Source organism: Plectropomus leopardus, chromosome 6 (assembly GCF_026936395.1).
Source record: "Plectropomus leopardus strain MGB_pleo_1.0 chromosome 6, ASM2693639v1, whole genome shotgun sequence".
Taxonomy (NCBI): domain Eukaryota; kingdom Metazoa; phylum Chordata; class Actinopteri; order Perciformes; family Serranidae; genus Plectropomus; species Plectropomus leopardus.
This window is the reverse complement of record NC_142181.1, coordinates 20016856-20029627: the sequence shown is the minus strand read 5'-3', so window position 1 is coordinate 20029627 and position 12772 is coordinate 20016856. Positions and strand designations below refer to the sequence as shown.

General features: G+C 40.9%; 1 protein-coding gene across 2 annotated transcripts in view; it reads right to left on the bottom strand.

The window, feature by feature from the left end:
* Nucleotides 1–12772, bottom strand: part of dscaml1 (Down syndrome cell adhesion molecule like 1) — a 147693-nt gene that overhangs the window by 15985 nt on the left and 118936 nt on the right. The window contains exons 32-35 of one of the 2 annotated variants that reach the window (XR_015776816.1): nt 12490–12642; nt 11389–11583; nt 10903–11211; nt 6736–10442 (exon numbers count right to left, since the gene is read on the bottom strand). Coding sequence is in view for 1 of the 2 variants with exons in the window: in XM_088078955.1 (XP_087935081.1) it covers nt 9877–10442; nt 10903–11211; nt 11389–11583; nt 12490–12642 (1223 nt within the window). In the remaining variant the exon portion in view is untranslated. Of the gene's footprint in view, nt 1–5343; nt 10443–10902; nt 11212–11388; nt 11584–12489; nt 12643–12772 lie in introns of those variants that run through there. The other variant, XM_088078955.1, reaches the window with a different exon arrangement.

Below are 12772 nucleotides of genomic sequence, written 5' to 3'. Positions count from 1 at the left end.
GATCCTTTCTTCAGCTTGACTGCACGACAGGCACCGAACACGTTATGGCCACAGCACCGATGGCCCACTCAGACCCAATGTTCCCCTAATCCCCCGGGACATGGTCGAAGCTCTCCCGGAGGTGGGAGTTGAAGCTCCTTCTGACGGGAGACTCTGCCAGATGTTCCCAGCAGATCGTCACCAAGTGTTTGGGTCTGCCAGGTCTGACTGGCATCCTCCCCTACTTTCGGCGACAACTCACCACAAGGTGGTGATTGGTTGACAGCTCCGCCCCTCTCTTCACCCGAGTGTCCAAGACATGCAGCAACTACAAAGTCGATCATAGAACTGTGGCCTAGGGTGTCCTGATGCCAAGTGCACACATGTACACCCTTATGCCTGAACATGGTGTTCATTATGGACAATCTGTGGCAAGCACAGAAGTCCAATAACAAAACACAACTCGGGTTCAGATGGGGGGAGGGGGGCATTCCTCTCGATCACGCCCCTCCAGGTCTCACTGTCCCTGCCAACATGAGTGTTGAAGTCCCCCAGCAGAATGAAGGAATCCCCAGAAGGATCGCTCTCCCGCACCCGCTCTAAGGACTCCAAAAAGGGTGGATACTCTGAGCTGCTGTTTGGACCACAGGCACAAACAAAAGTCAGGATCGGTCCCCCCACCCGAAGGCGGAGGGAGGCTACCCTCTCATTCACCGGGGTAAACTCCAACATACAGGCACTGAGCTAGGGGGCAATGAGTATTGCCACCCTTGCCTGGCGCCTCTCACCAGTGGCAACTCCAGAGTGAAAGAGAGTCCAACCCCTCTCGAGAAGATTGGTTCCGGAGCCCATGCTATGTGTCGAAGTGACACAGCTCAGGCTCCTGCCCCACCAGAGCGGTGGCATTCCACGTCCCTAGAGTTATCTAGTGCTAGGTCCCCGCCTTCGGCTGCCGCCCAACTCACATCGCACCCAACCCCTTTGGCCCTCCTACAGGTGTTGAGCCCATGATAAGGAGGTCCCACATTGCCTCTTCGGGCTGTGCCCGGCCACCAGGTGCTTGCCATCGAGCCCTGCCCCCAGGCCTGGCTCCAGGGGGGGCCCTGGTGATCCGCATCCAGGCGAGGGAAACTTTGGACCATACCATTTAGGGGTCTGGTGAGCTACGCTTTGTCCCTCCCCTAGGATCTGTTTGCCATTGGTGACCCTACCAGGGGCATAAAGCCCCCGACAACTGAGCTCCTTGGATCATTGGGACACGCAAACCCCTCCACTACGATAAGGTGGTAGCTCAGGGAGGGGTTCCAAATTCACAACAAACAGTTACACTATAGCATGGGGTCAAAAATCCAACCAAAATGGCATAGCATTTTATTCAAAATTGCACCAAAATGTCATACTATAGTATTTCATTCAATTTTTAACCCAAAAATCATGCTATAGCATGTTATCCAAAATCACACGAAAATGTCATACAATAACATCTTGTTCGAAAACACAGCAAAATGTCATACTATAGCATGTCAGTCATAATCACATCAAAATGTCATTGTATAACATGTCGTTCATCATTGAACCAAAAAGTCATACTATAGGATGCCATCCAAATTGCATCAAAACATCATATTATAGCATGTCATTCAAAATGGCACCTAAAGGTACTACTAAAGCATGTCGTTCAAAATCACACTAAAATTTTATAGTATAGCATGGGGTCCAAAATCACACCAAAAATGTCATGCTATTGCATCTCATTTAAAATTGCACCAATAAGTCATTCTATACCATGTTGTTCAAAATTACAGCAAAACATCATATTCTAGCATGTTGTCCAAAATTGCACCAAAACATCATACAATAGCATGTCGTCCAAAATTGCACCGAAAAGTCACACTATAGCACGAGGTCCAAAATCACACCAAAATGTCATAGTATAGCATGGGACACAAAATCACACCAAAACGTCATACTATAGCATGTCATTCAAAATGGTGTCAAAATGTCATAGTATAACATGTCATTCAAAACTGCACCAAAATGTCATACCAAAACATGTTTTCCAAAGTGGCACCAGAACATCACCCTATATTATGTCGTTCAAAATCGCACCAAAACAGCATGCTATAGCATGTCGTTTGAAATAGCACCAAAATGTCATAGTATAGCATGGTGTCGAAAATCACATCAAAACATCATACTATGGCATGTTATTCAAACCCTCACCATAACATCATGCTACAGCATTTCATCCAAAATCGCACCAAAACGTCATACTATGGCATGTCATTGAATCTCTCACCATAACATCATGCTACAGCATTTCATCCAAAATCGCACCAAAATGTCATGCTATAGCATGTCATCCAAAATAGCACCAAAATGTCATAGTATTGCATGTAGTTCAAAATCGCACCAAGACATCATACTAAAGCATTCTGTTCAAAATCACTCCAAAATGTCATAGTATACTACGGGATGCGATTTTGAATGACATGCTTTAATATCATCATTCAAAATTGCGTCAAAATGTCAAACTATAGTGTTTCATTCAACATCACACCAACACAACATACTATAGCATTCTGTTCAAAATCACTCCAAAATGTCAGAGTAAACTAAGGGATGCGATATTTAACTACATGCTTTAATATGACAGTTTGGTGGGATTTTGGATGACATGCTATAGAAGAAAGCTTTGGTGCGATTTTGGACAACATGCTTATAGTATGACTTTTTTGTGCTATTGTGGAAAACATGCCATAGTATGATTTTTTTTGCCTACATGCTTTACATGCTATAGTATTTTTTTTTTGGTTATGAAATGTTGGACAACATGCTATAGTATGACTTTTGGTGCTATTTTGGGTGACATGGGATAGTATGACATTTTTGTGCTATTTTAGATGACATGTTATAGTATGACTTTTTTTCTATTTTGAACAATATGCTATAATATGACTTTTCAATAATATTTTGACAACATGCTATAGCATGACTTGTGCTATTTTTTTAAGAGATTTTGTTTAAAATGTATGTAGTATTAGTATGATTTCTCAAAATATTGTGGAAAACATGCTATAGTATGACTTTTTTATTGTATTTTGAATGACATGCTATTGTCTGTCTTTTTTGTGCTATTTTGGATGATGTGCTATAGTATTATTATAGTAGTATAGTATATAGTATAGTTTTTTATTCTGTGTTGAAAGAAAAACTATAGTATGACTTTTTTAGCCTATTTTGAAGGACATATCATAATATAATATTGTTGTGACATTTTGGAAGACATGCTATAGTATGATGTTTTGATTCTGTTTTGAGTGACCTGCTATGGTATGACTTTTTTATGCTTTTTTGAATGACATGCTATTCAGCCAACCTGACATCCCAGCTGGTGGATGGCCTGAATAAAATTTACGAGAGCTTCCTTCCAGGGACATTCAAGGTCTGATGTTACCAGCACACCCTATACCAAAGGGTGATGTGGCCATTGAGGCTGAGTGACATCACAGCATCAGTAGTACTACAAATGGATGCAAAAGCGAACATTTTCATTTGCAAATGGCTTGGTTTTCCTCTGTGCCTTTCAAACATGGCTCTGTTTGGCAGGAACATGCTCACAGTTCCAATGAAATCCATCGGCTTCGGCTACAAACTGTAAACGGTGAGACTTGTCTTCCAACTCAGAGACTCACCAGATCCAACCGTTCAAAACACCAAGTCCCATTTCAAATCAGGATGTAAGTGGAATGGAGTGCAAACGGTCGGACAAGCTATTGGCCGTTTGAAGCACTGAGAGGTAGTAGAAAGGCTGCAATCAGGCAGGACCGGTCTCAGCTTGGGGCCCTCACCCAAGATGTGGTCCAAAGCCAAGATTGACAACCTGGGAGACCGTGATCAATAGGACAGTCACCTGGGCTGACATGCAGAGAGTACCCCAAGCACGACTCAGCTTCTTAATCAGGGCCTCCTAAGAACACGCACCTCTGGTATGGCACACAAGAGAGCTGCCAGCTCTGCTGCTCTCAGGACCCAAGCCTGTAGCACATACTCTCCAGTTCTAAGGCAGCATTAACACAGGGCCAGTACAGGTGGCGCCATGACTGGGTCCTATGTAAACTGGACGAGATTTTGCCAGGCATGCAGGCTGGAGGCAAACAGGGCCAGCCTGGTCGCAAATACACTTTGTTAGGCAGGGAGACCCAGCCCAGTCCAACACCTCTAAGGCGTGGTCTCTCATGTCTCCTGAGAGGCGAGTGGTACTTAACAGCTGACCTGAACAGGTTGCTCAAGATCCCTCAGGAGATCAACTCAGCCTCCCTACAACCTGACATCGTGTTCTGGTCTTCCCTCACCAAGACGTTCATTATCGTCATGCTGACCATCCCATGGGAGGACGGAATAGAGACTGCCTTTGAGAGGAAGAAGGATAAGTACTCAGAGCTGGTGGCAGCATGCTCACCAGACAGGTGGAGGGCATTTACATTCCCTTTGGAGGTTTGGTGCAGAGGCTATACAGGTGCATCCACCGAGCAGAAACATCTGTGAAGGGTGGCTCTCGGCTGATGACCCTGCATCTGGCAGGGTCATCAGGTAATCCCCATACCTGTGCTAAATAAGACTTTTTTGTGCTCTTTTGGAGGACATAATATAGTATGACTTTTTATGCTGTTTTGAATGACATGCTATAGTTTAACTTTTTTATGCGATTTTGGAGGATATATTATAGTCTGACTTTTTTGTCAAATTTTGGACGACGTGCTAGTATGACTTTTTATTCTTTCAGGCAACATGGTATACTACAGCTTTTTTGTGCTATTTTTGACAACATTCTATCGTATGACCTTTTTTATGCTTTTTTGAATAACATGCTGTAGCATGGTTTTTTTGGCTAAAGTATGACAGAGAAACTTTAGAAGAATTTTTTTTTTAATATATTTTGAGCACATGGCCATTATGGCAAAGGTGGTGGAATTTTGACTCTAAGCCAAGCAGTTTTTAGATAATTGCTGAAAAGTAAAGTTGATCTGTTACACCATCACCTAGAGGTATTTTTTTTAGGCTGGGTAGTGGGTGCCTTTTGCAACCAACTTGCCAGTTTTGGTGAGTGTTTGTTTTCTTTATTTTTTGAACATTTTTAGTGAAGAATATGACATATAGAAAAGATATTTAAAATATTGGGTACCAAAGAAAGAAATGAGCCAAAACTCTTTCACAACAAGTAAGTCTGGTCTTGTGATCAGCATGTTCTGATTACAGTAAAAAAAAAAAAAAAATAAAAAAAAAAGCTAAAAAAACACTGGATAACAGAGAAGCTTCAATCTCAAAAGGTAAATAGTTGTGAAGGAATGACTAATATCACAGTTCATAAAAAGATAGCTTTATTGCACAAGGTGTTGAGTACTCTTTTTTCTGTTTTTGTCTGTTTTCATAGAAAAGAAAATGTAGAGTTAAACACAAGCAATTGCAAATTGAAGCAACATTTCTCCATAAAAGTTAAAGGAATAACCGCCACATTTTAAAAATGTTTTAATTAACCCCCCCCCCTTTTTTTTTTAAATTGTTCAATTCACCATTTCTGTTTTTCTTTTATAACCAGCAAAATTTTCAGAACATGCAATGCTGCTGTCCTCCCCCCAAAAAGTGGAATAGTAAAAAAACAAAAAACAAAAAAAAAAACCCAAAAAAACAGGCAAACTCTAAATCAAGCAACCTCTGACAGACAAAGTAAAACAAAAATAAGAAAACAAAAAAAAAGATTTAAAAAAATAAATTAAAGGAGACAACGAAATAAATATTGTTAACTATGCATGGTCCACTCTGACATGTTTCAACTGGTCCATAAATCAAGATAAAGCAGTGTCTGTATAATTCTATAGTTTTTCATTAAGTCCTCTTCTGTTTCGTTACAATAACTTCAGTTCAAAGTTTACATTGTGCCCTGGTTTCTAGTGAAGATGTCGAAAATAGTACTCATTTATACAAAACACTTTCCTATGTACACGAGTCTTCTATTATGGAGTAGAAATAATGTTGTATATGTGGGTAAGGGGTACAGTGAGAGGGGAAGATCTGATTGGTTGAGCAGATGTGGAAAAGGTTAGGGAAGTAGCACATGTGAAGTTGGTCTCAGAACAATGGATTTAGAGTCAGTTTGAAAAGTATATTATTGTATTTTAAGAGGAAAAAATCCACCTTAAATCACTCATTGTCACTAAGACATTGCAGATATCTGACCAAATGTTAAGACAAGCTGCTGCAGAAAAAAATGCTGCTAACATGTTAAATGAGAGTAACAAAAACCGTACTGTAAAACATTGGTATAAAGAATAGTTATGTCATATGGCAATATGGTTTATCATTTGCCTTTAGAACAAAAAAATATTTTTAATCATTTTAGCTGCATTTTTTTTTAAACATGATGAGGTCAAAATATGAAATTATTTGATTGGTGCCTAAAAATACATCATGCTTATATGAGGAGAAAACAAAATCCAGAATTTAGGATTGTTCACCAAAGTTTTTGGGAGTACTGAAAAGTAAACACAGCATGACTTATGTAAGGTTCACAGAAGTCAGGATTTGTGGATTGAAAAATACACAAAAATACAAATGATACTGAAATAATATTTATATGTGAAACATGACTCTTGGAAAACATTACAGGAATACTTTTGGAAATAAGCTAATTTGCTATATTGCTAAGAGTAAGATAAGAAGATTGACACCTGTTAGAAAGTAACAAGATCCACTTACCAGCACCACAAAAGCTCACTAATTAACGCATTATACTTCATTTGTTGAATCTGTGAAAAAAGAAAAAAGAAGTGTAAAAACGTCAAGTGTGCACTGGTTTTTAGTTTTTAGGATTTTTTGTACAAAATGTCAATTCTAGGCAAAATAGCAAAAAAGGCATATTTCCCAAAGTGTAAAACTATTGATTTAAACATGACATACTGCTTTGATATTCTTAGTAACAGTCTAAAAGTGTTCAGAAGGTGGAATCTTCCAGGTTTCCATTACTTTGAGCAAACTGACAGTAGATCAGCGTTTTACAGTAGAGACAACTTCACTGAGCAACTGAAGAAAGCAAGTTGGATAGGAGTTTGTTTTATCACTCCATTCAATATCCATACAACTGGAGTAAGGAAGCCTCTGCATTTGGTTGCTAAAACAGGCCTGTCCTATTCCCACGCCCTTGTTTTACTGACAACAAGTACTCGAAACAAAAGGCCAGAAGGAAAGGCTTCATAACCACTAACAATGGAAAGCTAAATTAATTTCTTGAATTAAAGGGAGCACTAATATATATATGAGCAGTTATGACCACTGGGTGGTATGTTTATTGGGCTGCAGTCCTTAAGTTTGGTGAGAACTCGCTATGACACAAATAAGAAACAGAAATACTCGTCGGACTGTAAGTTTTCATTAATTATAGTCAGGTAATGGCATTGAGTTTGTGAACATACCTTTGGAAGGTACAATACAACATATTACAATAGGCTCACTTACTGTATAGGCTGTCCTTGTTTTACTGTTTTCTTTTTCAACACCACACTTTCTCCACTGAGCCATAGACCACAGTTAACCAGCGACACAATCTCACACTATATTTTGACTTTACTGTGCTTGTCCTCTCAGCTTGTACCTGCTACACAGGTGCTGCAGCTGGAACATTTACAAAATCACAAGGGGCGGTTCATTGTATCATTCCTCGAACCTCAGTTTCACTATTTTACTTTCTTTCACACCACTTTCTTTCTTGCCAAGATCTCCCATCCATGGTTGTGCTACCCGTTTAAGCTCTTTTTCTTCCTTCTTTCCTTCTTGCAGTTTTGTTCACTCTGAGCGATTGTCTTGTGATCTTTTATATATATTTTCAATTAGAACGGCTTTTATATTTCTCTGCTTTTTTCAATATTCATATATTTGCTATATATTTGAATAGAAATATATATGTACATACTTTTGAAAACAAACATATATCATATCTTTTTTTCTATTGCGAGAGCCCTGATGTTACGTTTTACCATTGCAAAACATTTGGAGCAACTCTTTTTTTGGAACGATCTTTGTTATGGGATTAAGCTTTGGGAGAAGAAATGGGAAAAAAAAACAAACAAAATAAACCGCAAAGTTAGCAGATACAGTACCATGCATAAAGCTAAAATAAATTTCAGTGAGGTGGAGGGACTTGAAAACACATCTTTTAGTTTTGAAGACCACTTATTTCTCTCTGCTATGTAACCCCCCCCCCGTTTCCCTAATACAACTGCAGACTCTACCAACACTTTGATCTCTCTGTCTATAATCTCAAAGTCATTGTCCGTTCAAAAATTCAAGATCACTTCATACAAATATGATTTGCTTGTATACATCTCAATAAATTTGCTGAATGTTTGCAATGTGTCAAGTTATCATTGAACGTCAAGTAGCATTTCTGCCTGTCAGTGCATATTAGACCTCATCTCTCAGTCTGTCTGTCTGTCTGTCTGTCTGTCTGTCTTTATAACTAGCCAGTATGCTAGCAGTAGGTCACAGTGACACTGTATGGATATGATGGGGGACTGGGTGTGTAGGAGTGAAGGTGGGGAAGGATAGAAAGGGGAAAAATGGGTACAGGTAGAATGAGTGAAGCAAAGAGTAATGGTATGGTGGCGCCATGATAAATCAAAAAAGGGTCTCTTCCTTCTTTGCTTGGAGGAGGAGAAAGAAATAAACCTCTTCTGTCAATATTTGCTCTCTTTTGAACCCACTTCAGTATTTTCCATGTCCTTAGCAATGCTGTCAATCATACTTACTTACATACAAAGTTCAAAATGCTGGAGCAAGTTAGGATCATAGGGTTACATCATCAGCATCATCATTGTTACTATCCCCAAATCCCCTTTCACAGGTACAAAATTAACAGTGAAGCGGGGGGGATTTCAGTTGTGACACAGACGTCTGCCCGAGAGGTCAGCATACAGATTGATTTTAAAAGGTCCACTGTTGGTGTGTGCCTGCCACATGTATACATATATATATTTACACATATACACCCACACGCACACACACGCAGGCTTGTGAAGGTTTCTGTTACTTGGATCCAGTCTAACTTTTTCTTAGTGCACATGAGATTATATTCACCATCAGAAAATAAATAAAATTGATGGGAAAAAAAGCAAAGGTTTGGAATCATCTTTCACATGATGATGCTTGACTTTTTTTTATCTCCTCTGATTTGAGTCTGTTTAAAAAAGCATCAATTAAGACCACTATGTTGAATCATTCATTGCATGTATAAGAAAATTCTCCACATCTAAAAACTTGTATTAAGATGACAGTCCTTCCACTGCCTCTAATGTCAGTGTAACACCAAGGTTGGTGGTTTATGCATACAGTAAAAGCATCCTGCCATGGCACAATGCTGTGATATGAGCTCTTCTTCCATCAGACAACAGAAACGTAACATATTTAAAAACCTAAAAACATAAAAAACTCAAGCAACCTGGTTCATTCTACGACTGTCTTGATCCAGAAAAAAGACACGTGGAAAGTGCACGTGGAAAGCATTTTGTGCATTAGTACTGTGTCCTTACCAGAAAATGAAAACATGAAGTGAGCAAATAAATCATTTATGTTTTGGCAAGTGATCTCCAGGGTGATGAAATCAGGGATAGAGAAAGATGACACAATAATAATAGAAAGCAATCAGGCAGAAAGAAAGGCAAACCCCTGTGCTGTGGAGACCCAACTCTGACCCCCTCATACAGTAGTGTCAATGGGAACCCAACCAGCCCCCTGCAGCCTGGCACAGCGCAGGCACTGACGGGTCAGCCATAGAGGCTCCAGGCAAGCGCCGGCTTGACCAGCATTCTATTAGGAGTTACAGTGACAAGCCGCTGTGATGGCAGGCTACACCAGTGTGTACGACTTGGAGTAAGCCCCTGTCCCTCCATCCCTCTGCTTCTGCAGTCTGCCTAAGCCCGAGGAGCTGCTCTCCAGGAGAGAGTCTCTGGATCCTCCCATCTTGGAGGAGGATGAGGAGGCACCTCCGGGAGTCCCTCCTGTGGCACCGGAGGATGACGATGCAGCAGCTGCAGCAGTAGCGGCAGCGGCTGCTGCTGCAGTCTGGGCCACTGAGGCAGAGGAGCCTGGCATGGTGAGAGTCCTCTGGGGAAGTGTGGAGCTGCTAGAGCTAGCAGACGCTCCCCCACTACCTCCACCACAGCCTCCTGTTGCTCCTCCAGAGGAAGCTCCAGAGGAAGTGAGGTTGGACAGGCCAGAGTGGCCCATGGTTAGGGCCTGCTGCTTTGCAGAGTCCATAGTCACATGACGGCCCTGGGTGTGGTATGCCCGTTGGGCCAGGCCACGAATAGAGGCTTCACGTGGTGGAACCACTGGACATGGGTCATGATGCTCTGACTGCTTTCTGAAGAAGGGATCTGACTTCATGTAGAGGGGTAGGTTACAATAGTCACCTGTAGAGGAAAAGTTCAATTTAATGTGCAAAAGACAAAGCCTAATGGTAGTAAACATAGTGCTACGCTATGAAACTGCACATTTATCTAAACTGCTGATCCCACTGTACTCATCTGGCAACATTACAGGTATATTTGCACACTACGTACTCATGATCTGTCAGACAGAACCTTACTTCAACTTTTAATTTAGTTTTATATATTGCTCACATGTATTTGTACAGAATATTACTGTATTATGTATATTACATAAGTTTTTCTTAACTTTCTCAATGATGCAAAAATAAATTAATATTACACATTTACGTGGTCATTCAGGTATGATTGTGATAAATTCATAATGTAAAATTAACTTTTGACATAACCAGGATTATATTTGAAGCCATTCTAAATTAAAAATGCTATTTAAAAAGTAATTCTCAATAAAAATAAAGAAGTATGATTTACAGCAACCACTTACTCTTGGCGCGGTGTGGAATGGGCACAGCTACATTCTTGCCACGATCATAGTCCTGGGGTTTGGGAGGCGAGGCAGTGAAACGGCAGATACCAGGCTCTGACGGTGTGCTCATGGACGTCATGCTGTCTGCATTGTCATTGGTACCTGTGGTCATCTGATCAGATGAGCTGTCAGAGATAAAGCACTCAGTAATCTCAAATTTGGCATGCTGAAGGTGCTCCTCCAGCTTGGCATGCTCATATGCTCTTGCCAACTCCTCGTAGGTGGAGGAGGCGCTCTCTGTTGACACCATGCTGTTCCGACCCTTATCTATGAAAGAGAATGGAAAGGAAAAGAAGTTGAGTACATTTTTTCCAGTATTAGAAATGCTTTTTGAGTTGTAGCCCACTGCAAAAACACATTCTCCTCAACACTGGAAAAATAGCCTTACTTCTATGTGCATGTTTATGGCTGTAAGTATCATTTCACCCATGTTCCACTGCCAACCTGTGTCCTGTGAGAGGCTGGCGCTGTAGCTGTCACTTTCTGTGACAGTGATGCCATGCTGCGAGCCAACTGTGCGCCAGTCTGAGGTTAGAGTGCGAGCTGGCGTGGAGGCCTGGCACTTGGTCAGAGTCCACTGACTGGAGTAACGGTTCCTGATGCTGTGGGCTGACTTAACACTCTTCCTCGACACTGGGTCTGGTGGTAAATGGATGAAGGAATAAGAAGGATGTGCATTTGTACAGAGGCTGTTTAAAGGGATGGTTTGGGATTTCTGAAGTGGGGCTTTGTTAAATACTTATGTATAGTCAGTGTATTACATACAGTAGCTGGCAGTCTGTGCGCTACCAGTTAGCAGTAACAGACATCCCACAGCTCAGCATTACCATGCTGTGTAGAGGGGTTAATATTGAGAGTGTTTTCAACATGAAGTTTCCTTTCAGGCGGATTGAATAACAGCACTTTTGACCCAACCAGCTGACTGGTGGCAGATAAAATATATAGTGTCAAAGGAAAATGCTGTGTGATGCTGAGGTTACGCTGTGAAAATACTCCAAAATACTGATTTTGGCCAAAAAATGTTTTGCTATCAACCCCTGTGGGGTGCGTGCTCCTTCAATTTCTGCAAACCAGGAGCATGCCGACCGCCAGCGACTGTATGTAAAACACTGACTATACAGAAGTATCTTGTCCAGCCCCACTTCAAAAATCCCAAACTGTCTCTTTAACCCTTTGACACCTGAATCTACATCAGTTTTCTTGTACTGCATTCAGATGCCTTTCACTGGCTATTTAACCCCTTCAAACCTGAGCAAATTAGTTTGATTTCATTTTTAAAATGAACTGTTTTTAATTACAAAACAACATTTCATCAGTTTTCAGCTCTTTTTCAAGTAATTTCTTAGCTAATTCTTGTGACATTGCTTATAACCTTCTTTGTATGTTTTTGCAAGAAGTCAGGCCAATTTCCTCAGGTACCAAAGGGTGCAAGCATTTGAAAAATCAGCTGCTTATCTTCACATTCTATGCTACATTCTAAAGTACCGCATCAGTTAGTTTAAGCTTTTACAGATAAAATGGAGAGTGAGAACTGAGAGGACTTACTGGTTCCTGGTCTGATGTCTGACATGTCAATCAAAGGACCAGTGTTCTGGATGAGGGCAGGGTGATGGACGGACACACCTGTGCAGAAGCTCTGAGGGTTCCCCTGTTGGTTGAACTCTGTGTCTGTCACAGGGATTGTGGCTTTGTCCTCACCTATAAAGGACAGATGAATATTTCTGAAAAGCAGTAATTTCAAGTGAAACAAGAAAAGTGCACAGGACTCTGCCAGCCAGCTGTCCAGGCTGTTTGCAGCCACTCTAGACGATTCTTGTAATTCCAGCAG